Source organism: Armigeres subalbatus, chromosome 3 (genome assembly GCF_024139115.2).
Source record: "Armigeres subalbatus isolate Guangzhou_Male chromosome 3, GZ_Asu_2, whole genome shotgun sequence".
NCBI lineage: Eukaryota > Metazoa > Arthropoda > Insecta > Diptera > Culicidae > Armigeres > Armigeres subalbatus.
The window spans coordinates 249213678-249237093 of NC_085141.1; the positions used below are offsets into that span (position 1 = coordinate 249213678).

Below are 23416 nucleotides of genomic sequence, written 5' to 3' on the forward strand. Positions count from 1 at the left end.
CTTCGCACGTTCCACGCGTGACGGAGTAGCCCTCGGTGTTCAAACGAATTTGTTGATACGTGTAATTTACATAAATAGTTCACGCCGTGTTGTTTAACCGATATCTATCAGAATGGTTCACGATTACGAAATTTAATATCGGAACTAAAATTTTTCGATTAAAAATAAAGTTTCGGAAGTCTAGGGAATCGTGCCGAAAATGATTACAATGATGAGTTGAGACATTTCAAATTGAGTCATGGAACAGTCTAAGATCCGCGGTATCAGAGGTATCATAATGCTGTCGAGCAGCATGCAGCGATCGCTCGGTGAAATTGGGTCAGGATCGTTCCGGTAGCGGTTGAAAATGTATGACAAAAACAGCACAGGAGATAGCATCATACTTAGTTTTGCGTGGGCTGAAGCAAGATAAGACCTTTTTTTCAATTCCCATGCATTCCTCAACTTGTGTACTTTGGAGCGGTACAGACATCGGAAATGGCGGTTATTGGCTTCGTCGAAAGTATGATCGCTCAGTGGATGTTTTGTGCTTGGCGGTAACAGTTCGCGGATTGCGTAGTGCTTGTGCGGGGTTGATTCTGATGGTAAACAACGCGGTCACGCTTCGTGTGATATTTATTCTGCGTTGTCTGCGGATCTCCAATACGCCGGTAGTAGAATAGATGGACATTTGAATTGATTCGATTGTGTTGATTGTTCAGATAATTGATTGGTGTAACAACGAATGGATTTGGCAAGGCGTAAGCATCGTTTTCTAGGATATTTCGTAATAACAGGTAGGTATGACCTCATAAGCTCAACATTCTTATTCTAGAAGTGGATTGTCAACGTTAGCGGAGAGGACGATATAAATCGAACGACATTCCTTTTGCCAAGCTTCCGTTGTGAAGAGGAAGAAAAGCGTATCAGCGTGGAAGGTGATCTTTCTTTTTTGGCAAAAGGAAGGAGGTCCGATTTGCTCATATACCGACGTGTTGTGTGCGAAAATGGTTTCTTTTGACGAGCTCGAACTAGTTGATTTAGTTGGGCAGCTCTCCTGATGGGCATTGAAGACTTTGTTTTATGGGGTTCATTCGCATCTTCCAGTAGCGTTATCGACTGATAGAGATACCATCTAATGTATTTTTCGGATTGTATGATAGTTGAATGATTTTTCCCAGGTAGATGGGAAGATTGTAGCGTTGTAGTTTGTACACCAGGCCATCATGGCAACATTGTCGAACGCCTTCTCGGCATAAGGTGAGGCCTTAGCAGAGGGTTTTGAGACAAACTTGTTCCATCTGAGGACGTTGGCAACTCGGGTCAGTTGATGCTCGGTGGATCGACCGCGATGGAAACCAAACTGTTCCTCAAGCAAGGTGTTGTGATGTTCGGCAGACTCAACTAGCCAGCGGTGAATCGGCTTTTCAAACAGCTTGGATAACTCTGAGAGAAGGTTGATGCGACGATAAGTTTCGGGAGAGGAAGGATCCTTCCCAGGCTTCTGGATGGGGATATCTTCCGCAGACGATAGGAAGTACACAGGTACAAATATTTTGTGATTTTAATTCTTCTATCCAAGACTTTGTTAGCTAACAAAGTAAAGTGATGACCTATTGCGGCCACTCCTTAGAGTCATTGTCGTCTAATAGGATCAAAGGTGGAATGGGCCTATGCTTGGATTTTAGAATTTTGGTCAATTTCCAGAACGGCCTACCACAGTCTGAGACAGTGGAGAAATCACTGTTTTTGAGGTGTACCATTCTGGCCTGGATGATTTTTGTCAAGCGGTTGCAACGTGTCCTAAGCGCAGGCAACCCAATACGTTGGTACTGCCTCCGAGTGACATTTCGTTAACGGATCATATATTTGATGTATGTTTTAATAGTCGACAAGAGGTCGAAAGAAACAAAAGGTCGGAAGCACTTCCATTCTTTATCTTCCTTCTCCCTCCTTCTTTCTTTCTTCTTCCTTCATTCTTTTACTTTCTTGTTTCTTCAAGTTTCCTTCTTCATCTCTCATTATTTATTCTTTATTCTCCATTCTTCGTTCTTCCTTCTTTATCTTTCTTTTGTCATATTTCTTTCTTTATTCTTCCTTTTCCTTCTTTCTTCTTGCTGCTTCATTGTTCATTCTTCATTATTCTTTTTGACGTAGGACTACGTCTGTCTTTTCTATATTGGGGTACACTTTACGATTGCGAAAATAGAGGACCGTCACGAAAATATGATAGACTTTAAGCTTTAATATCTCAGCCGTTTCTCGATGGATTTTCAATTTTGACGTTGGACTTACGTCTTTCTTTACTATACTGGGTGTCATTTAGATTTTTGGAAATCGAGAGCGTTACGCTGGAAGGGAAGATTTTGAACGTTACTAGCGCCTTTATCTTTCGATGGATTTTGAAGATTTATATATCAATCGAATCGGACACTCTTCAGCATTTTGCCTATTTCACTGAAACTTAAGATTATTAACGATAAGCTATTGAAAATTTTCAATTCTTGTCAAAGCCAGCAAAAATTTCATATGTAACCAATCCCGTGCATTCCTAACACGGACATCAGAATGCTGTATGTCACAGGCCTTCGGGTCCGTCGGAAGATTTTCTTTGTGTATAAAAGAAGCAGTGCCTGCCGCGTGCGATTCATTACAATTTGTGACAGCAGCGCGTATTGACGTGCTTTTAGCTCGCGCATTTTTCGTTTCGTTCGTTCGTTCCCTGTGTTTACCTACACAGCGACAGCATGCAGTCACCAGCGGTAGAACTGCCGGTGGGTCTGCGAATATGCATGAAAGAAGTGGGCGAATTTTTTGTCATTCTGTGCTTGATGATGGTCGCGTGCAATGGTGTCGGTTGCGATGGATGCAATCGCCCATCGCATCGCTCGGAGTTCGGTGGTGGATGAAGAAGAATAAAATTAGAGAGATTTGGTCTGCTTATTCAGGTGATTGGTTTCATAATTCAAATGATCCCGGGATGAGATCGAGTCATGTCATATGACTGACCATATGTTAAGTTGTGCTTGGTACTAAACGACATGTACATTAAAACATGGTTATACTATAACGGTTCTGATTTCATATAAAAAAAATCAACTACACTGATGAAAATAAGATTTTAGATTAGAAAATTTTGCTGAATTACATGTAAATGTTTTAAAAAAAGTCCGCAAAAAATAATTTTCAGAAGAATATTTAAATAAACTTTATCTTATACTTTGTTTTTTTTTTATTTTCTGAGAAATTGTATCATTAAACTTGACGTAGACATGGAGTTTGGAATCGAAACATTATATAATTTTTCGTTGATGTATTAGCAGTATCTCCTCTATTATAGTAGAGCTCCTTGACTTGTTTCTTATTGTTGTGATTTTTTTTTCATCAGTAAGCATGCATGGTAGCAAAAAGAAGCAACGGAATTGGTGCTGCATTTCTTTGTTTGGAGAACGGGACAGTTCCCCCAAAATAGCACATTTTGCCCAAGTCTGAAAATTTTATAAATATAATTGTTTAACTTCAAATGTTATCATCAATAAGAGATCTATAAATGCCCTACACTTGCTTGAGTAAATAAGTGCCTAATAGTTAGAAACAAAGCAATTCTTATTATGTATTTAATTATTAGTTTTATTTCCAGAATTTTTGAATACACAAATTGCTAATAATTCTACACAGCATGGAAGTTGTCTTTCCAATATCAATACCTATAATCAAACTCTATAGATCCAAAAGTTCAAAGTTAAATGTAAATACGTTACGTTTATACAAGTCCTACGTCTACTCGCGGTTATGTTGAAAACATTACCCATTGCTCGTTTTTTTGGACAATTCGATCAAGGAAGAGTCAACGTTTCTTTGTATTTATATGAAAATACTATTTTCAAACTATATATTATCGATAATTGATAAAAAGTTTAGAAATAGGTAAACTAACCAATCACGTACATGCATCACTAGCACGGACATCAAAAATCGATCACTTGCGGGTTTGGATCAAATCTTCAGTTTGAACAAGATTTCACGCAGAGCGGACGCATCAAAGCGATCGCAGCGGAGCGGACACAGCATCACGGAGGCGGTAATAACATTTTTAAAGAAAGTCCTCGCATTGGTGGTGGTGCTCGATGTGTTGCTGCAGATCATTCAACCTCAACGAACCAGCATTTCATATGAAGAAAAGGTTGACCATAAAAATAGTACTGTGGCGATCCCACACCGCCAGTGCCGATGCTGAACATTAATTACAAATTGTGATGTCAGTTAGTTGGAAAGTAGCATTGGGAACAGAAAATTGGTTCTTCACAGGACCAACATCTTATGAAAAGAAAGAGTTAATTGCAAAAGTGGACTGCTTCGGTGGCATCGGTATTTTCTCGACTCTTTCAGTCTTTATGATAAGCTAAAACGGGTTTTGCGTAAACTATCCAACGTTTCGGTGTTTATTACACCTTCTTCAGGGATTTCTAAATTTTTTTGAATGTTTTACAGAGAATGTAATGGACTAGTCTAAAAGGTGTGTATGTGTTGTTTGACTTACAGAGGCTGCGTTTTGTTGTACTCATGTGTGTCATGTCCGACATGTTGCTGTCTAAGAGTTCTACTAATGGCGTCCAACTACGGCTAATTTTTTCGTGATTAAAATTGTGTGTTTGATTTTAACATTTTTATCACTTACTGCATGTGTTTCAATTTTTGTGCACTCCACTGTTCTATTGAAATATTTCTACGAAAAGCTTTGTTGCTTTCGCACCTACGCTTTCGATAAAAGCTGTGGCAATATTTTATCGCCCGCGCACTTCAAGTAGTCGTTGTAAACTAAGTTTACAATATTAGTGTGTTGGTTTTGGCTTTTCGTGTCATGGTATTACATATTTTGTGTTAGTGTGTGTGTGTTCGTTTTGTTGGTATCTGCGTTGTTTTTAATTGCATGTAAGATTCCTGCATATATTGCACTCAGGCCATCTGTGTCAGTTCGTCTGTTTATTCTATTTTCATTATTTACAATGTGGCACATTTCTAGGATAGGGAGTTTGTACTGCTTGTTATGTTGGTCGATTATTCTTTGTTACTTTCATAAATCGTTCTTTCTTTCCGCTTTCCTCTTCCTTTCTCCTTCTTTTTCCTTCTCCTTTCTTTATGTTTCCTTCTTCTTTCTTCCTTTTTCTTTTCCCTTTTTCTCCTTTCTACTTGTTTCTCTCCTTCATTTATTCACCTTTATTACTCTTGCTTTTTTCTTCCTTCATCATTCATCCTTCTGTTTCTCTCTTTTTTCTTTCCCCTTCTTCTTCCTGTTTTCTTCTTCTTTTTACCTTATTTCTTATTCTTCCTTCCTGCTTCCTTCGTCCTTATTCCTTCTTTTCCTTTCTCTCTTATTTTGCCTTACCTCTTCTTTCTTCCTGATCCTTCGATCACCTTCCTTCTTCCTTCGACCTCCTTTCCTCTCCCTTTTTCCTTTTGTCTTCTTCCTATTCCTTATTCCTTATTCCTTCTTTCTCCTGCACCATACCTTCGCCCTTATTTATTCTTCCTTGGACCTTCTACCTTTTTCCTTTATGCTTATTCATTCATCCTTCCTCTTTCTTCCTCCATTCTTACTTCTTCTTCAGTATACTTTCATACTTCTTTCCATTTCTGTCTCCCTACTACCTTCTTCCCTTTTCCTTCTTCTATTACCTTTCGTCCTTTTAGACATTTTGTCCCTGTTGACACTTTGTCCCTTTCGACCTTTCGTCCTTTTGAACTTTTGTCCTTTCGACATTTTGTCATAGATTCAATGGTTAGTGTGGTGCTTTCCTGCCGAATTGTTGGAATGCAAAGTTCACGAGTCTGGGACAACGCCTCTTGGATGGCGTGCAGCTGCTCGATGATTTCCTCCGGTGTTGTCGAATAACGTTGGTAGTCCATGTTGTCGCCCACGCATCTTCGCAATCGACGCCAGTCGACTCGGTGGTGATTTCCCCGGATATGCTGTAACTGCCGGTTGCTCAGCGGGGAGCTTTCCTGAAACTCCCTGACTACAATACACCTCAGGGTCGGCATGCTTAACGGGAAGATTCGAGGTACAAGGAATGACCGTACTGAAACACAGAAAAACTCGGATTCTTTGGTTGCGCTCGCTACATTTATTCGGACGTGTCCGACACTCTTCCAGACTGTCCCACTTCCTTAGACTACGCTAACCTGACTTCGTTTATTCGGTGGACGTCCCATCCTTCGCTTCTTTCCCGTCAATCAACGGCTGGCTTTCCTCCACGCTACGGCTTGGTGTGACTAGGATGCAATGGCACCCTCGGCAGACTCGTACGCCATCCTTCAGATTCTCCGAGTATGTTGACGGACTCGGTCGATGGCCTATGTCTTCGGAACTGTCCCCAAGAGAAGGGGGGTTCACACTAGCCAGATTTACATTTCCCCGAATGGTGGCGCACGCTACAGCTCCGGACTTTTCTTCTTTTCTCGGTAGATCCCAAAACCGGTCCTCTACCTTTCGCCATCACCGTGTTACTCCTCATTTTTACCTATTTTTTCATCTTTCAAGGCTCCCTAATCATGGCGTTCTCAGCGTTCAACTTCAGGTAGCGTTGGCTGCGTACTGCACAGTGGGGGGACAAAACACCAGAATACGGAGAAAACTGGACTGCATATGCTGACACTACTTATTTTGTTTAACATTCCACGACGTAAAATCTAAAAAGTATCAAAAACACTCAACACTGAACTACGAACACTTACCATGCTGAATGCCGATTTACCGAGGAGACCACTTTGGCCACCACCGGGTAGTCTTTTTTTTTTTTTTTTTACAAGGGAGAATGCATTTACACACTAACCCAGTACACGTGCATTGTAGTTGCCAAACTACCACACGGAAGTGTACTGGAGTGTCGGACTCGACCATACCGGTAATACCGACTAAACTCCCTTGGGCTCCACCATCGTTTCCCCCAGGAACTACCTCGCAGTACTACTTCTGGGGGGATGGCAGTACTAAGCGTACTCGCTCATTATCGCTCACACAGGCACTCGTCCCACGCGAGACTGACTTGGGTGCTCGCACACCATTCACTCCATTTGAGTCTTACTTGGATGCTCTCCCGGACGCTCCGCTGCCATGCCTCGAGGTGTCAATAGCGGTAACTGCCTGGGCCTACAGATATTACGCTACGACACTCCTGCCTCAGCACGAGCAGATCAATCACACCACTGCCGAAGCAGACCACACGCTACCGTGCCGAAGCAGGGACACTCCCCATGCACCACATGTGCACAACTGTAGGTGTGTGGGTACAACCCACTGCTACCCTGCCGCCGAAGCAGCTTCTCCAAAGACCATTCGCTCCATGTGACCCTTTTTCGGGTGCTCACTCTTACACTCCACTGCCATGCCTCGAGGTGTCGATAAGGTACCTCGACTCCTACCTCAGCATGTGCAGTCCATACTCAGACTTCTGCTGCGCTTCGAGGTGTCAATAGCGGTAACTGGCTGGGCCTACAGATATTACGCTACGACACTCCTGCCTCAGCACGAGCAGATCAATCACACCACTGCCGAAGCAGACCACACGCTACCCTGCCAAAGCAGGGACACTCCCCATGCACCACATGTGCACAACTGTAGGTGTGTGGGTACAACCCACTGCTACCCTGCCGCCGAAGCAGCTTCTCCAAAGACCATTCACTCCATGTGACCCTTTTTCGGGTGCTCACTCTAACACTCCACTGCAATGCCTCGAGGTGTCAATGGGTACCTCGACTCCTACCTCGGCATGTGCAGTCCATACTCGGACTTCTGCTGCGCTTCGAGGTGACAATAGCGGCGACACGCTATGTCGCACCTGCCTCAGCACAACCAGATCACTCACTCCCTGCCGAAGCAGCTCACGCGCTACCCTACCGGAGTAGGGACACTCCCCATGCCAATTGGCACTCCCTGGGCTTGTGCTTTTGAAGCGGCACACAGTCGCTTTGATAGAGTCTGATTACGGGCACTTGTGGTTTTTTGGGAGGGATTTTAGCAGAGCCCACTGCTAAATCCCACCACGCCCTAGGCAGTTCTCCCTGACTCGCAGACAGCTGGGGAGGGGTCGTCAAGCCCTTGGACATGGTCCATGCTGTCCCTGCTGTCCCTGCTGCCCCAGGGACCCCCCGGGTAGTCTGAACTGAGGTCCTGGTAGACTACCTGGTGCGAAGTACGGTTGTTCATATTTGTGATGAAGAAGCATGTACTCCGGACGGATTCAGCCGAGTAAAGAAATCTGGGCTCAGGATCGTGTACTGGCTTTTGTTAGAGTTTCTTTATGCTGGGGACTTTTTTGTCTCACTCTCAGACATCAGGGTCGTTTTTTATAGCTCTTGGGAGAAATTGGAGGGAGGGTGGAAATACTTCCCTGAATAATAGGCAAGATTACTCCGACTAAAAAAAATACGAAAGTATAAAAGGAACGAAATGACAGATAATGTTCTATAGCAGAGGTAACTTGATTTTGTATTATATATTCAGATGATTGGTTATATGATTTCCGTTTCATTGTAGGGTTAGAATCGTAGGGAAATAGGAATACAGTCAAACCTCCATGAGTCGATGTTTAAGGGACCGTCGACTCATGGAAATATCGAGATGTGGAATAGAAAATCCTTGGGAAGCTGTTTGAAGGGACCTACATAGTAACCCAGAAAATATTTTTTTAATATGGCATAATTTGCTTCCATGAGTCGATATCGAGTCATAGAACATCGACTCATGGAGGTTTGACTGTATTCTCAAATACCACATTGATGTTCTGGGTCGAGTTGGCCGACGCGGCCTGGGCACCTTGATGCGAACCACTCATGCTCCGGCTGACCGTCTAGCAGCGTATTGAGTCCTGCGTTGCCTTTTTGTGCGAATGGTCCGGTGAGGGGACGTTGATTGCTTGAAACACACCATCCAGTAGGGTCCACGTGACTATTTCGACACACTTTGCTCACCTGTCGCGATTGAGGTTATTGCGATCCTTGATTCGGTCGGATCCCACACAGACGAATCGGCTTGGTCGCCGCCGGGGCGAAGGAAATAGGAACGGTGGAAGAACACGCGCTCGGTTCTCCTCCTGGTCGTCTCTGTCGTTCAGTGACCTCACGCCAACGAAATGGCTTCCGTCAGCCACCAAGCCGAAGAAAACTGCCACAAATAGACACGAGGCTAACGGAAAACCGGGCCAAAGATGGCACTCCGGAGGTGAATTGCGGTTCACTCAATCGCAGTCTTTCACGCTGCTGGAACGCACTGGGAACTTCACTCGCGAACACCAAAGTTCTTCCTTTCCGCGGCCTGGGGTCAATCCCGTGGCGATTAGGCGGTTCCTGCACTTTTAAAATAGAAAAAAAAATACTTCGTGAATACGCGGACTATTTCCTTTTATGATGGCGGCTGACGAACGAAAACGGCCTACGACTAATTGATTTCGCCGCCTCCAAGAATATGGCCATTCGCAGCACCTACTTCCAACACAGCCTCCCGTATCGGTACACCTGGAGATCACCACTGCAGACAGAATCACAAATCGACCACGTTCTGATTGATGGACGGCACTTCTCCGACATTATCGACGTCAGGACATATCGTGGCGCTAACATCGACTCTGACCACTATCTGGTAATGGTTAAACTGCGCCCAAAACTATCCGCCATCAACAATGTTCGGTACCGACGACCGCCGCGGTACGACCTAGAGCGACTGAAGCAACCTGATGTCGCCACTGCATACGCGCAGCATCTCGAGGCAGCGTTGCCGGAAGAGGGTGAGCTCGATGGGGCCCCTCTTGAGGACTGCTGGAATACAGTCAAAGCAGCCATTAACGACGCAGCTGAGAACAACGTCGGGTATATGGGTCGAAGTCGACGGAACGATTGGTTCGACGAAGAGTGCAGACAGATTCTGGAGGAGAAGGACGCAGCGCGGGCGGTCGCGCTGCAGCAAGGTACCCGGCAGAACGTGGAACGTTATAGACGGAAGCGGAGACAGCAGACCCGCCTTTTTCAGGAGAAGAAACGCCGCCTGGAAGAAGCGGAGTGCGAGGAGATGGAACAGCTGTGCCGTTCTCAAGATACACGCAAGTTCTATCAGAAGCTCAATGCATCCCGCAAAGGCTTCGTGCCGCGAGCCGAAATGTGCCGGGATAAGGATGGGAGCATATTGACGGACGAACGTGTGGTGATCGAAAGGTGGAAGCAGCACTACGAGGGACATCTGAATGGCGCTGAGAGTACAGGCAGTGAAAGTCAAGGCAGCGGAGGAGATGACTACGTCAGTTCAGCGGACGATGGAAGCCAACCAGCCCCCACCTTGAGGGAAGTTAAGGATGCCATTCAACAGCTAAAGACCAATAAAGCAGCTGGTAAGGATGGTATCGGAGCTGAGCTCATCAAGATGGGCCCGGAAAAGCTGGCCACTTGCCTGCACAAACTGATAGTCAGAATCTGGGAAACCGAACAGCTACCGGAGGAGTGGAAGGAAGGGGTTATATGCCCCATCTACAAGAAAGGCGACAAACTGGAGTGTGAGAACTTTCGAGCGATCACCATCCTTAATGCCGCCTACAAAGTGATATCCCAGATCATCTTCCGTCGTCTGTCACCATTAGTGAACGAGTTCGTGGGAAGTTATCAAGCCGGCTTCGTTGACGGCCGCTCGACAACGGACCAGATCTTTACTGTACGGCAAATCCTTCAAAAATGCCGTGAATACCAGGTCCCAACGCACCATCTGTTCGTTGATTTCAAGGCGGCATACGACAGTATAGACCGCGTAGAGCTATGGAAAATTATGGACGAGAACAACTTCCTTGGAAAGCTTACCAGACTGATCAAAGCAATGATGGATGGTGTGCAAAACTGTGTGAAGATTTCGGGCGAACACTCCAGTTCGTTCGAATCGCGCCGGGGACTAAGACAAGGTGATGGACTTTCGTGCCTGTTGTTCAACATTGCGCTAGAAGGTGTCATGCGGAGAGCCGGGTGTAACAGCCGGGGTACGATTTTCAATAGATCCAGTCAATTTATTTGCTTCGCGGATGACATGGACATTGTCGGCCGAACATTTGCAAAGGTGGCAGAACTGTACACCCGCCTGAAACGTGAAGCAACAAAAGTTGGACTGGTGGTGAATGCGTCAAAGACAAAGTACATGCTTGTGGGCGGAACCGAGCGCGACAGGGCCCGCCTGGGAAGCAGTGTTACGATAGACGGGGATACCTTCGAGGTGGTCGAGGAATTCGTCTACCTCGGATCCTTGCTAACGGCTGACAACAACGTTAGTCGTGAAATACGAAGGCGCATCATCAGTGGAAGTCGGGCCTACTACGGGCTCCAGAAGAAACTGCGGTCGAAAAAGATTCGCCACCGCACCAAATGTGTCATGTACAAGACGCTTATAAGACCGGTTGTCCTCTACGGACATGAAACATGGACAATGCTCGAGGAGGACTTGCAAGCACTCGGAGTATTCGAGAGACGGGTGCTTAGGACCATCTTTGGCGGTGTGCAAGAAGACGGTGTGTGGCGGCGAAGAATGAATCATGAGCTCGCCCAACTCTACGGCGAACCCAGTATCCAGAAGGTAGCTAAAGCCGGAAGGTTACGATGGGCAGGACATGTTGCAAGAATGCCGGACAGCAACCCTGCAAAGATGGTGTTCGCTTCCGATCCGGCAGGTACGAGACGGCGTGGAGCGCAGCGAGCGAGATGGGCAGACCAGGTGCAGAACGACTTGGCGAGCGTGGGGCGTATCCGAGGATGGAGAGATGCAGCCTCGAACCGTGTATTGTGGCGTCAAATTGTTGATTCAGTGTTATCTGTTTAGATGTTAACTAAATAAATGATGGCGGTTCACCTAATAATCAATCCTCCAACGATGACAGCCGCTTTTTATTGGGCCTTGCGTCGGTCGTCGAACATTCACTCACTGACGTCAGTGGTATACTGTGGCCGCCGTAGCGGCGAGTGAGGATTAGGGATGTGCAAGAAGATAGGAAGGAATTCTTTCGATCTTTATTTTTTATGCATTTAATTCAATTAAATTATTTGTTCATTAATTCAAATGACCTGGGGTATATTTACAATATTTACAAAGCAAATGTAACCATTTTAACGGGTTACACTTTCCCCTATATCGTTGTCCTAGATGGCCCCATGTTTGATGTTTTTCATTCAGGTCACGGGCAATGATGCCCCCCTTCGCAGGGTGGCCGATGAACCATCCCCGGTATTTGCATGAGTTGGGCAGTATACCGCGATTATGCCGACAGAGGTAATAGCTTCGATGGCACCGATGGCCTCGATGACACTCAGCGGGAAGCTGAGTTGTAGTGAAGAGCGATGGCCACAGTACCTTACCTGATTGGCGGATGAGTCTAACGATGCGAAAGTCCGGAATGTAGACACTCACCGTCAGTTTTAGGTGCGTTTCAGTTTCAGTGATGAACGCCACGTCTATTTCCTTTTCCACGCGAAAATTTTTCAACAGGACGGTTTAGCTCTTGCCATTCTTGTTGTTTCGAGAGTTACCTTAGAGCGAGTGCCGGGCATTCAAGTCCCCTGCAACGATGAATTTTTGTCTCCAGCGGGTTAGTCTCTGGATGTCGTTCTTCAGATGCTCGGAAGATCCGTCTGAGTCCCTGCCTTGAACCTGCCAGCTCGACACCGACAGCTTCGATCATGGACAGGCGGAAGTCCGTGATCATCCTGCACTCCAGACCTCTTTTTATGGCAATGACTACGTCGCCACCAGGTTGGTAGTTGATCCAATCGAGTCGGACGATAAAATGATGCGGGAGAATGAAGTTCTTGGTAGCCTTGAGCTTTGTGTCCGTCAGGAACGCGATGTCAACTTTTTCGGTTTGCAGGAAGTCGATATCTTCCGACTGTTTTTTCACCACCGAGTTGGCGTTCCAATTAAGAACCTTGAGGGCGAATGTTTCAGCGCATGAAGAATTCTATCATTTGCATGAGCATATTCTGCATCTCGGTGACGAGAGACGCTAGTTGATTGTTGGCCTGCGCCAAGATATGCGGGGTGGAGGCGCGGGTGGTTGAGGTCCTTGCTGGAAAGATGTAGTCGACGGCGGTGCATTACCCCAAAACAGAGATGCATCCTGAACAGAACATGAGCCAAGAGCGTGCCTTGGTGTTCTTAGTTTTGAACTCTGAACACTGTTCAGTGTGCACTGGGTTGGTAAGCAAGCAAAACGATCATGGTAACTAAGATTCCTTAGATTTGGAACTATGCAAAAACATACGATCATGCTTGATTTCTGTCCGTTAGATGCCCACGTGTTCCATTACCAGCCGAAAAATGTGTAGCATGCCGTCGCTTGAGTTTGTTTTCCCAAAATACAAGTTTCTAAGTTAGGTCAGTGCTCTTGAACAGTGTGCTGTGTTCAAAACGTTTTGAACACGAACACGCGTTCTCGTGTTCAGATGCATATCTGCCCCAAAATCATGGGGGTGGGCCGGCGAATGCTTGCTTCTGAGCTGGCTGGGCTCCTTTGGGTGGGAGTAACTCCGGGAAGGAGTCGAGGGGCCGAGGTCGTTGTTGTCTTGCTGCTTCTTCGGGCGACGGCTGTGCTGGTTAGCTTGCTTGCGAAACTGAACGAATTCAGCTCGCTTCGGGCAGGACCGGCTTTCTGACGAGTGGTCCTGGTCGCAGTTCACACATTTCGTCGCGGGGTCTTCAACCGCGCAGGTGGCCGAAGCGTTATTCACGCCGCAGTTGGACCAGCGGCAGTTTGCGCACTGCGTAACCTCGTGATGCACTGGCTTGTACCGCTCCCACTCGATGATGTGATGAAACAGAACTCGATTGCCATGCAACTCCTTCATCGTCGTTGTTTCCTTCGGGAAGTGAAGCAAGTACAGCTGGACGCACTTGATCTTAAAGACCTTTTCCGGCTTAAGGGCAGCTTCCTTCAGCTCTTCCTCCAACTTGCTGATTTCCATATCGTCGAGACCCCTCAGGATCACTTTGAACGGCTTCTCAGCCTCCTTGTCATGGGTAAAGTATTCCGCCGACAAACGATTCAGGAGAGTCTCCACAGCACGGTAGTGATTGATGGAGGGGACGTTTATTTTGTAGTCGCCTGTGCACCGGCGGAGAGTGACCTGCAGGCCTTGTTTGACATAGTAATCAATGTCCCTATACAGCTTCTCCGGAAAGCCTTTCGTATGGAATGGCGGGAGCCGCTCCTTCTTTTCCACGTTGTCCGTCGCGAGCACCACGAAACGGTTGCTTTTCAACACGCGTTTGCTTTTATTTTCTTCGGCTTCGCCGTCGGCGCGACGTTTTTGCGTCTCGGTGGAGCTGAGCTTGCCCATGGCTTGCTGGGATGGAGTAAGAGCCAACTCGAAAAACTTCTTGCGAACGGACTATACAAAACGAACCGAGAGCGCAAAACAAATCCGAACGTGTCACTTGTCCAGTGACGAATGGAGGACGTTGAACGTCGGGTATGTGGCACGCAGTCGATTGGACGAGTGGTTCGACGAAGAATGCAGATAGGTTCTGGAGAAGAAGGACGCGGTGCAGGAGGTTGTGCTGTAGCTGGGTACCCGGCAGAACGTCGAACCCTACCCGACCAGAAGCCATGGACAGAATAACAATTGGTTCCGCAAGTTGAAGCCGAAGAAGATCGCAGGGCACGCGCAATTCTGAAAAAAAAACCGTTCGCATAGCGACTGGGAGATTTCAAACTGGTCTGTTGTGGAAGTATGACTGTGTTGAATTTCCTGAAACCCGATTCATGGCGGAGAGACGATTTAAGTGCTTGGAAAGTAGCTTGTCCAAGAAATCGGATAAATCGATGAAGAAGCTGTCAGCAATGATCCAAGGAAATTGTGGTATTTGCCGTTAGGAATCGTGCAGAATCCCAACAAACCCAGAAAAGTTCGGGTCGTATGGAACGCTGCTGCAAAAACCGGTGGTGTTTCCTTGAATTCGATGCTCTTGGCGGGCCCGGACCTTCTCACCTCGCTATCATCGGTGTTGTTTCGGTGAACACGCACCCACGGAGAGCTGCTGTCATAACAATTCACTCCGACCATTTGGGGCCACACAATGTGGCCCTAGTAGCACATTCAGAACGATTTTGTTGCAGCAACTTTAATGTGACTGGATTTGGTCGCATATCAGTCACAGTAAATGATATGTCACAATTGTGTTACTCGGGGGACTTGTTTCACCGATAATTTCGCTGACTCTAAACGCCACAAACTGTCGGTATTTCCATTGGTCTGAATGAATCCAGGACTGCACTGTCCTAGAATTACAACAGATCACGCGTCGGGTGATCGGCAAAGTGTGATTTCCCTGTACCGACTTTATCAACCGTACTCCGATAACCGCAGCTTGTAACTCTAGTCGGGGCAACGACATTGGTTTCAAAGGGGCGACTTTTGTTTGGAAGAAACAAGTGCACAGCGGACTTGGCCACGGTCGACAATCCGGAAATAAGCAACGCAGGCGTACGCTGCCTCGCTCGCGTCGACGAAAACGTGAAGTTCCAAGCGGTGAGACTCTGCTGGAACCTGTTCATTCCAGTCCACTCCTGCTCTCCAAATGTCCTGGATCAAGCACTTGCCATGAATAACAAATACCGCCACAAGCCAAAAGGGATCAAAAAAAACTCATCCCGACTCTGAGGACCTGACGCTTTGTTGGGATTATCTCTCCTCCCAGCAGCTGTTGAAAGTCGGGTCGAAACTTGACGGCAAATGTGAGGTTGTCGCTTTCTGGAAGCCACGTTATACCCAGGACTCGTTCCGCATCGGCGGACTTTCCCACAGTAAAGCTTTTCGCAGTATCCAAACTTTGCTCCCCGACCCGTTGAAGAACTTGTACGGAATTCGAGAGCCAGTTCCGAATTTTGAATCCCGCGCTTGCATGAATCTCTTTCCCTTCGAGTGCTGCACGAGCTGCTTCTTCAACCGTATCCGAACTGTTCGCGTAATCATCTACGTAGGTGTTCTCCATTATGGCTGCTGATGCTTCGGGATATATGTGCTTCCATTCATCAGCTTTTTTATTGTTTACGTATTGGGTAGAGCATGGTGAACATTTTGACCCAAACGTTGCTACGTCCATAACGTAATCCTGCACTGGTTCTTTTGGATGGTTCTACATATGAACGCATTGATTTTTTTTAAAGTTATTTGCATGAGACGAAGATGAACATATTGCTTTTGAGAAACCGTCCTTTGAAAACTGAACTCCAAAATAAACTTGTATGATCATCGTGGTTTTCAATCGCAGAACAACGAACTGCAAGTCAATAGGTTGTGTATCATTTAAATGTTAAACTAAATTGGTAATTGATCTCATAAAAGCATTTTATATTGTAGCAATAATCTAAATATATTATACCGTCCATTATATCCAACTATCAGCTTCATATATAGTAATACCAGCAAGCTGACCTTCAACATATCGATGTTGAACTTGCTAACAACAGCTTAGAACATGTGTTCCTAAACTGTGGGCCGTTGCGAAAGACGAATCTTGATTCATTCTTTTGTCCCTATTTTGTCCCACAAATCTATCACAGCCATTAGATTTGCATCTATGTAGTGAATGGAGAACAATAAATTTTTAGATTTTGTCAAATAGAATGAAATCCAAACAATTCAAATCCAATTCAAATTCAATCCAATTCCAATAAAAATTCAAGCCACATTCAATCAAATTTCAATCAACATCCAAATCCAATCAAATGCAATTCTAATCCAAATCTAAATCAAATCCAATTCAAATCCAGTCCAAATCCAATTCAAATCCAATCCATATCCAATTTAAATCCATTCCACATTCAATCCAAATCCGTTCCACATCCATTCCAAATCCACTCTAATTAAAAACTAATCCAAATCCGATCTAAATCCAATCTAAATTCGTTCAAAATCCAAATCCAATCAAATGCAATTCTAATGCAAATCAAATCCAATCCAAATACAGTCCAAATTCAATTCAAATCTAACCAAAATCTAATCCAAATCCAATCCATATCCAATTCAAATCCATTCCAATCAAATCCAACCAAAATCTAATCCAAATCCGTTCAAATTCCAAATCATTTCCAATCCATTTAAAGTAATATAATGATGGGATATGAAGCAATTCATAATGGTTTGTTCAATCTGACTCGAACTTATTTTTATCCTAATTCTTAAAGCCAATGTGGGAGGGTTGCAAGCAATATGCGATTCTGCTAGGTGGGTCGCATGTACAAGTAGTTCGGAAACATCTGGCCTAGGATATGATATTTATCTAAAATTTTGCAGTAATAAATGATAGTTGAAAAAAAAATAAAAATAAAATTTCGCAGAGATATCATACTTAAATGAGATAGTATAAGTATATATCTAAATTTTAGACTTATGTTAACCAGTACTTTTAGCCAATAACTCCAAACTTATGACTTTGTGAATGCTGGCAACGTTTTTTGAACTTCGTGAATGTTGGATATCTCATCCAACGGGTAATTCCGCTACGACTACTAAGTCAGTAAATTTCAAAATAAACTACAAGATAATGAATTAAGCCTTCCAAACAACTTTGTAGCATACGATAGATCTCCATATCTCTCAGATTTCGATAGAACTAGCTTAACTGGTAGTCTCATATACACTAAAGTCGCTAAGTTATACATTTCAAACTAAATTTATTTTAACCAACCTTAGGAATTTTTAGATTGTCAACTTTTTTCTCGGCAGTCTCCCACACACGCCTTGTGGTACTGCGAACCACAAACCAGCGGTCTCCCATGCTTTGTGATTTTCCAAACCACAATCCATTTTCCAGCGGTCTTCCAGACGCGCTTTGTGGTTTTCCAAACCACAATCTATTTTCCCGCGGTCTTCCAGATGCGCTTTGTGATTTTCCAAACCACAATCCATTTTCCCGCGGTCTTCCAGATGCGCTTTGTGATTTTCCAAACCACAATCCATTTTTCAGCGGTCTTCCAGACGCGCTTTGTGGTTTTCCAAACCACAATCCATTTTCCAGCGGTCTTCCAGACGCGCTTTGTGATTTTCCAAACCACAATCCATTTTCCAGCGGACTTCCAGAAGGGCTTTGTGATTTTCCAAACCACAATCTATTTTCCAGCGGTCTTCCAGACGCGCTTTGTGATTTTCCAAACCACAATCCATTTTCCAGCGGTCTTCCAGACGCGCTTTGTGATTTTAAAACCACAATCCATTTTCCAGCGGTTTGTGATTTTCCAAACCACAATCCATTTTGTAGCGTTCTTCCAGACGCGCTTTGTAGCAATACAAACCCATTGCCTTGTGTTTTTTTAATTATCAGATATTTCAACACATTAGCACATTACCAAATGAATTCAACTCACCTTTTGAAATCAGAGTCAGGATCCAACAAATAACCTGACGGGATCGCCAAAATGTGTGGCCCCAAATGGCCGGAGCGAATTGTTATGACAGCAGCTCTTCATGGGTGCGTGTTCACGCCACGAAGGTCTGACCAGAAGAGGCCGAGTCATGGCTTGCTGCGCACTGATCGACACGCTGAGGTGTTAATGTATAATCACTCGCTGATGGTAATATACTCAAACCCCACACACATGAATAGCGATGGGTTCCGACGCGACTCAACGTTGCGGATGAGGTTACGAGATTGGGCAAAGGACCATGCTTCCAATCTGACAATTGGTGGTTTTTAAGGCCTAAATTTCTTTACAAGAACAAATCTGAATGGCCATTTCAAGAGTCATAACCTCCGAATACTCCGGAAGAAAAGCGAACGGCTCAAGCTCACCATCGAGTTGCAGCAGAATCTCTTATTCAATATAGCCGATTCTCCAAATATCAACGGCTGTTGAGAACTGTGGGTTATGTTTTACGCTTTATCGATCGTTGACGGAGAAATGTTGATTCCGAACGTTGTGATGACAGAGTACTGTCGAGAGAAGAACTATTGAATGCAGAAAATGCAATGTGGCGGTTGGTTCAAGCCGAAGAGTACTCAAATGAGCTGTCAACAGTGCGAAAAAATCAACAGTTGCCACCAGAGCAAGCCAATCGGCTGGAGAAGAGCAGCCCACTGCGCAAGCTGTCGGTGTTCCTGGATGAAAAAGGGGTCTTGCGTATTGAAGGGCGAATTGGTGCAGCCAAATTTGTTCCATACGAACCCAAGTTTTTCGTAACTCTTCCAAAAAAACACCGCTTTACCGAGTTATTCATTGAATTCTTCCATCAACCTTACGCACACGGGTATGGGGAAACAGTAACGACAGATTTACTATATTCCTAGTTTAAGGACTCTTGTACGAAAAATAGCCAGGAAATGTGTTTGGTGCGCGGTGTATCGTGCTGTTCCCAAAATCTCACGGATGGCACCGCTTCCAGCTGCTAGAATAACCCCATACGTTCGACCGTTCAGCTTCATCGGTATTGATTACTGCGAACCTTTTTTAATTCGTGTTGGAAGGATCAATGTTAAACAATAGATTGTCGTAATAACTTGTTTGACTGTGTCAGCCGTGCATCTAGATGTGGCCTACAGTTTGTCCAGCGAGTCTTGCAAGATGACTATCCGGAGATTCATAGCTAGGAGAGGAGCCCCGCAGTAGATATACAGCGATCAGGGCACCAACTTCGTCGGTGCGAGTCGGGAATTACGAGCCGAAGTTTCGGCCGTAAATCGTGAATTAGCTGGAACCTTCACTAACCATGATACCCAGTGGCGTTTTAATCCTCCAGCGTCACCACACATGGGTGGAGCAAGGGAACGCTTGGCACGAACGGTAAAGTCTACGTTGGAAACAATATCCGTCAGCAGAACACCGAATGAAGAAACCTTTTAGACACTTCTGACCGAAGTCGAAGGAATCATTAACTCCAGGCCTTTAACCTTTGTACCGTAAGAAACGGAAGATGATGAAGCGCTCACACCCAACCATTTCCTTATGTTGAGCTCTAGCGGTGCAGTTCAGCCAACGTAGTTGCCGTTGGATGACAGCGGACGTAAACTCAGGACCAACTGGGACCAAATACGGAGCCAACTGGATGAATTTTGGACAAAGTGTATCAAAGTTTACCTGCCGATGATCTGATCGTATGAAATGGTTCGACGATGTCAAACCGGTCAGCGTTGGAGACTTGGTTGTCGTTGTCGATGAAGGTGTGCGGAACAGCTGGACTCGTGGGAAGATTGTTAAGGCGATTCCTGGCAAAGACGTCGGGAACGTAAAGTAGAGGTACAGACTTCAAATGGAGTGTTCCAGCGACCGGTTGCCAAAGTGGCAGTTCTTGATGTGGCTTCTAGTGGTATGGCTGAGGATGACTAGCAGCAATACGGGTCGGGAAATTCCCGAGTGTACGCCTGCCTTATTCGTGTAAACCTATCTTACGCACTACTATACTCCCGCCGATGAAAAGGGCAACCTTCGACACAGCGACTGTGGTATATATGAAAACTTGGATAAGGACACAGAAAAACGACAACAAAAACAACTATATAAAATCTTATACTTAAATCTAAAATATTGAACACGCGGTTGAATTATAAAATAATATTTACTTGAATTCAGCTAAAATTATGTAAGTAGATATTATGAAACTTCCCTTAATTGAAATGATTAAAAACATACTATGTGAACTAACTTTAATAATTGAAATTATACAGACGAGAACAAAGTAAACAGACAGTTGCGGACAGTAGACAGACAGACTAAAATTAGGACTATGAACGTGAGTAAAAAATTATGTACTCTAGTGCTAAAATAACGAAAAATTAAAATCCGCAGCTTAAAGCATTCTCCCATAAAAAAGGGTTTGCTACAGAGGCGTCGTATCCGTCGCAAAAAATGCTGTGAGGACACCGGATTATCTTAAGTATTCAAATTGCCTGACTTTTCTCAGTGCGGGAAAAGCACTTCAAGGATATATCTGTTTTTATTTATCTATCCTTGTATAGCGTTCTATTACAAGGAGATTTTTGCTACCACCCTTTTCAGGAATTTTGTCTTCACAATGTGCTACAGCGCAAAGCGAGAAACCGGCACCGAACATCATATTCATTCTAGCTGACGATCTGGGATGGAATGATGTTGGATTTCACGGGTCATCCCAAATCCCAACACCAAACTTGGACACGTTGGCCTACTCTGGCGTGATACTCAACCGTTATTATGTAACGCCTATTTGCACACCGTCGCGATCAGCCCTCATGACGGGAAAGTACCCCATCCATACGGGAATGCAGCATGCAGTTCTTTACGGTATGGAACCACGAGGACTTCCGCTGACGGAGAAACTACTGCCGCAGTACTTGAAGGAACTTGGGTAAGTTGCTAAGTTTACAATTCGGGTAAACGATTTTTTTTTGTTTTCCATATGATAGTTAGCGTGGTCAGACCGATATTGAACTCCGTGTTGTAGTTTCCGAAATTTTCCAGCTACATGAACCACATCTACGGAAAGTGGCATCTTGGTTCCTATACCCGGAAACACACTCCGCTGGAACGTGGTTTCGATTCGCATGTAGGCTTTTGGACCGGTCATCACCACATGTTCGACCACACGGCTGTGGAAACCAACACTTGGGGATTGGATATGCGAAGGGGATTTGACGTTGCCTATGACCTCCACGGACAATACACGACGCACGTGATTCGGGATGAGTCGGTAGCGGCAATCCGGAGGCATAACACTACTCAACCGATGTTCCTGTATGTATCCCACGCGGCGGTTCATTCTGCGAATCCTTATGATTTTTTGCCAGCACCGGATGAAACTGTAGCAAGGTTGACGGGAATATCAAATTACCAGAGGAGGAAGTTTTCTGGTAAGATAGTTACAATTAGGCATAAGATGTGAAGTAACTTTTGATCATGATTTTCTTAGCCATGATGACGGAACTGGATCAATCGGTAGGAGCAATCATCGCTGCCTTGAGTGAACGAGAAATGTTGGACAATTCGGTAATTGTGTTCAGCACCGATAACGGCGGTCCTGCGGAAGGTTTCAACAACAATGCTGCTTCCAATTGGCCACTCAGAGGAACGAAAAATACGCTCTGGGAAGGAGGTGTCCGTGGTGCAGGATTTATTTGGAGTCCATTGATAGAGAAAACGTCGCGGGTTTCTAAACAAACGATGCATATTAGCGATTGGTTGCCGACGCTTTTGGAGGCAGCTGGATATGATCTGGAGTAAGTGTTTTCTACACTTATTTAAAGTCTCATATTTATATTTATTAATTGCAGTAAACTTTCACCGGATTTGGACGGTATCAGCGTATGGCAGCCACTGCGAAACGATAATCTCACCGGTCGAACTGAAATCCTTCACAACATTGACGATATCTGGGGGAGCGCTGCGTTGACTGTTGACAACTGGAAAGTAATTCATGGAACCAATTACGAAGGGAAATGGGATGCTTGGTATGGACCAGCTGGAAATCGAGACACCAAGTCTTATAACGTGTCATCTTTATATAATTGCCCAACTGGACGAGCATTGAAGAAACTTGGAATGCTTCCATCGGAAGATGTAGTTATCCAGCTGCGACAGGAAGCTACCGTCCAGTGTTCAGGCGTACAAAAGAAAGAATGCAATCCGCTGCAATCACCGTGTCTTTTTGACATCGTTAGCGATCCTTGCGAGTTTCAGAACTTGGCAGATCAATTCCCGGATGTCTTGAGAACAATGTTGGAAAAGCTGAGTGATTATAATGAAACGGCGGTTCCTCCTGGTAACATGCCGTTGGATACTCGAGGAGACCCCCGTTTTTGGGGTTATACGTGGCATAATTTTGGCGACGAACTGTTGCAGATATATGAGATTGTAAATATGACTGATAGTGCAATTTGATATATTTTTACAAAAAAATACAGAATCATGCAAATACAGTGCCTGGCTCATGCATTATTTATTGAGAAAAATATTCAATTGTTAAATAAGTTAATAATCGTGCTGGCCGGGATACGAGCAACCTTAGGGAAGATAGGGTAACCATCTCCGGTGGGAGCTATGGTTGTTGGCTGACAGGGAAGGGAGGGTTTGCTCCTCACTAGAGGTGCAAATCTTACTGAGCGTCTGTACTAGGGTGGTTTAACCGGTAATACCGGTATAACCGGCCAATTTTGGGTACCGAAAATACCGGTATTAGAGACGGAAAATACGAGAAAAAAAGAGAGACGATCCAAATACGCCAATGATTTTTTGAATAGGGACACGGCAGGTATTTTCGTCTGTTCGTCATAGTCTCGAAAACCAATTAAAGAGACGCTTTTTTGTAAAACTCATACGTACCAAATCGTAAGCTCAGGAGAAACGTTCTGCTATAGTGGAGTTCTAGTAAATGTACGTTGCTTTCGTTGGTTTTAGCTCCTACGACGATGGACGGAAATACCTGCTGTGTCCCTAATTCTCCCGTGAAGCAATCA

General features: G+C 44.9%; 1 protein-coding gene across 1 annotated transcript; it reads left to right on the forward strand.

Moving 5' to 3' along the window:
* Window positions 1–453: 453 nt before the first annotated feature.
* Window positions 454–22866, forward strand: LOC134227882 (arylsulfatase B). Its single transcript, XM_062709579.1, has 5 exons — window positions 454–776; window positions 20985–21312; window positions 21426–21814; window positions 21874–22180; window positions 22235–22866. The coding sequence occupies exons 1-5, from the start codon at window positions 725–727 to the stop codon at window positions 22839–22841; spliced, it is 1683 nt and encodes a 560-aa protein (XP_062565563.1). The 5' UTR covers window positions 454–724; the 3' UTR covers window positions 22842–22866.
* Window positions 22867–23416: the final 550 nt, after the last annotated feature.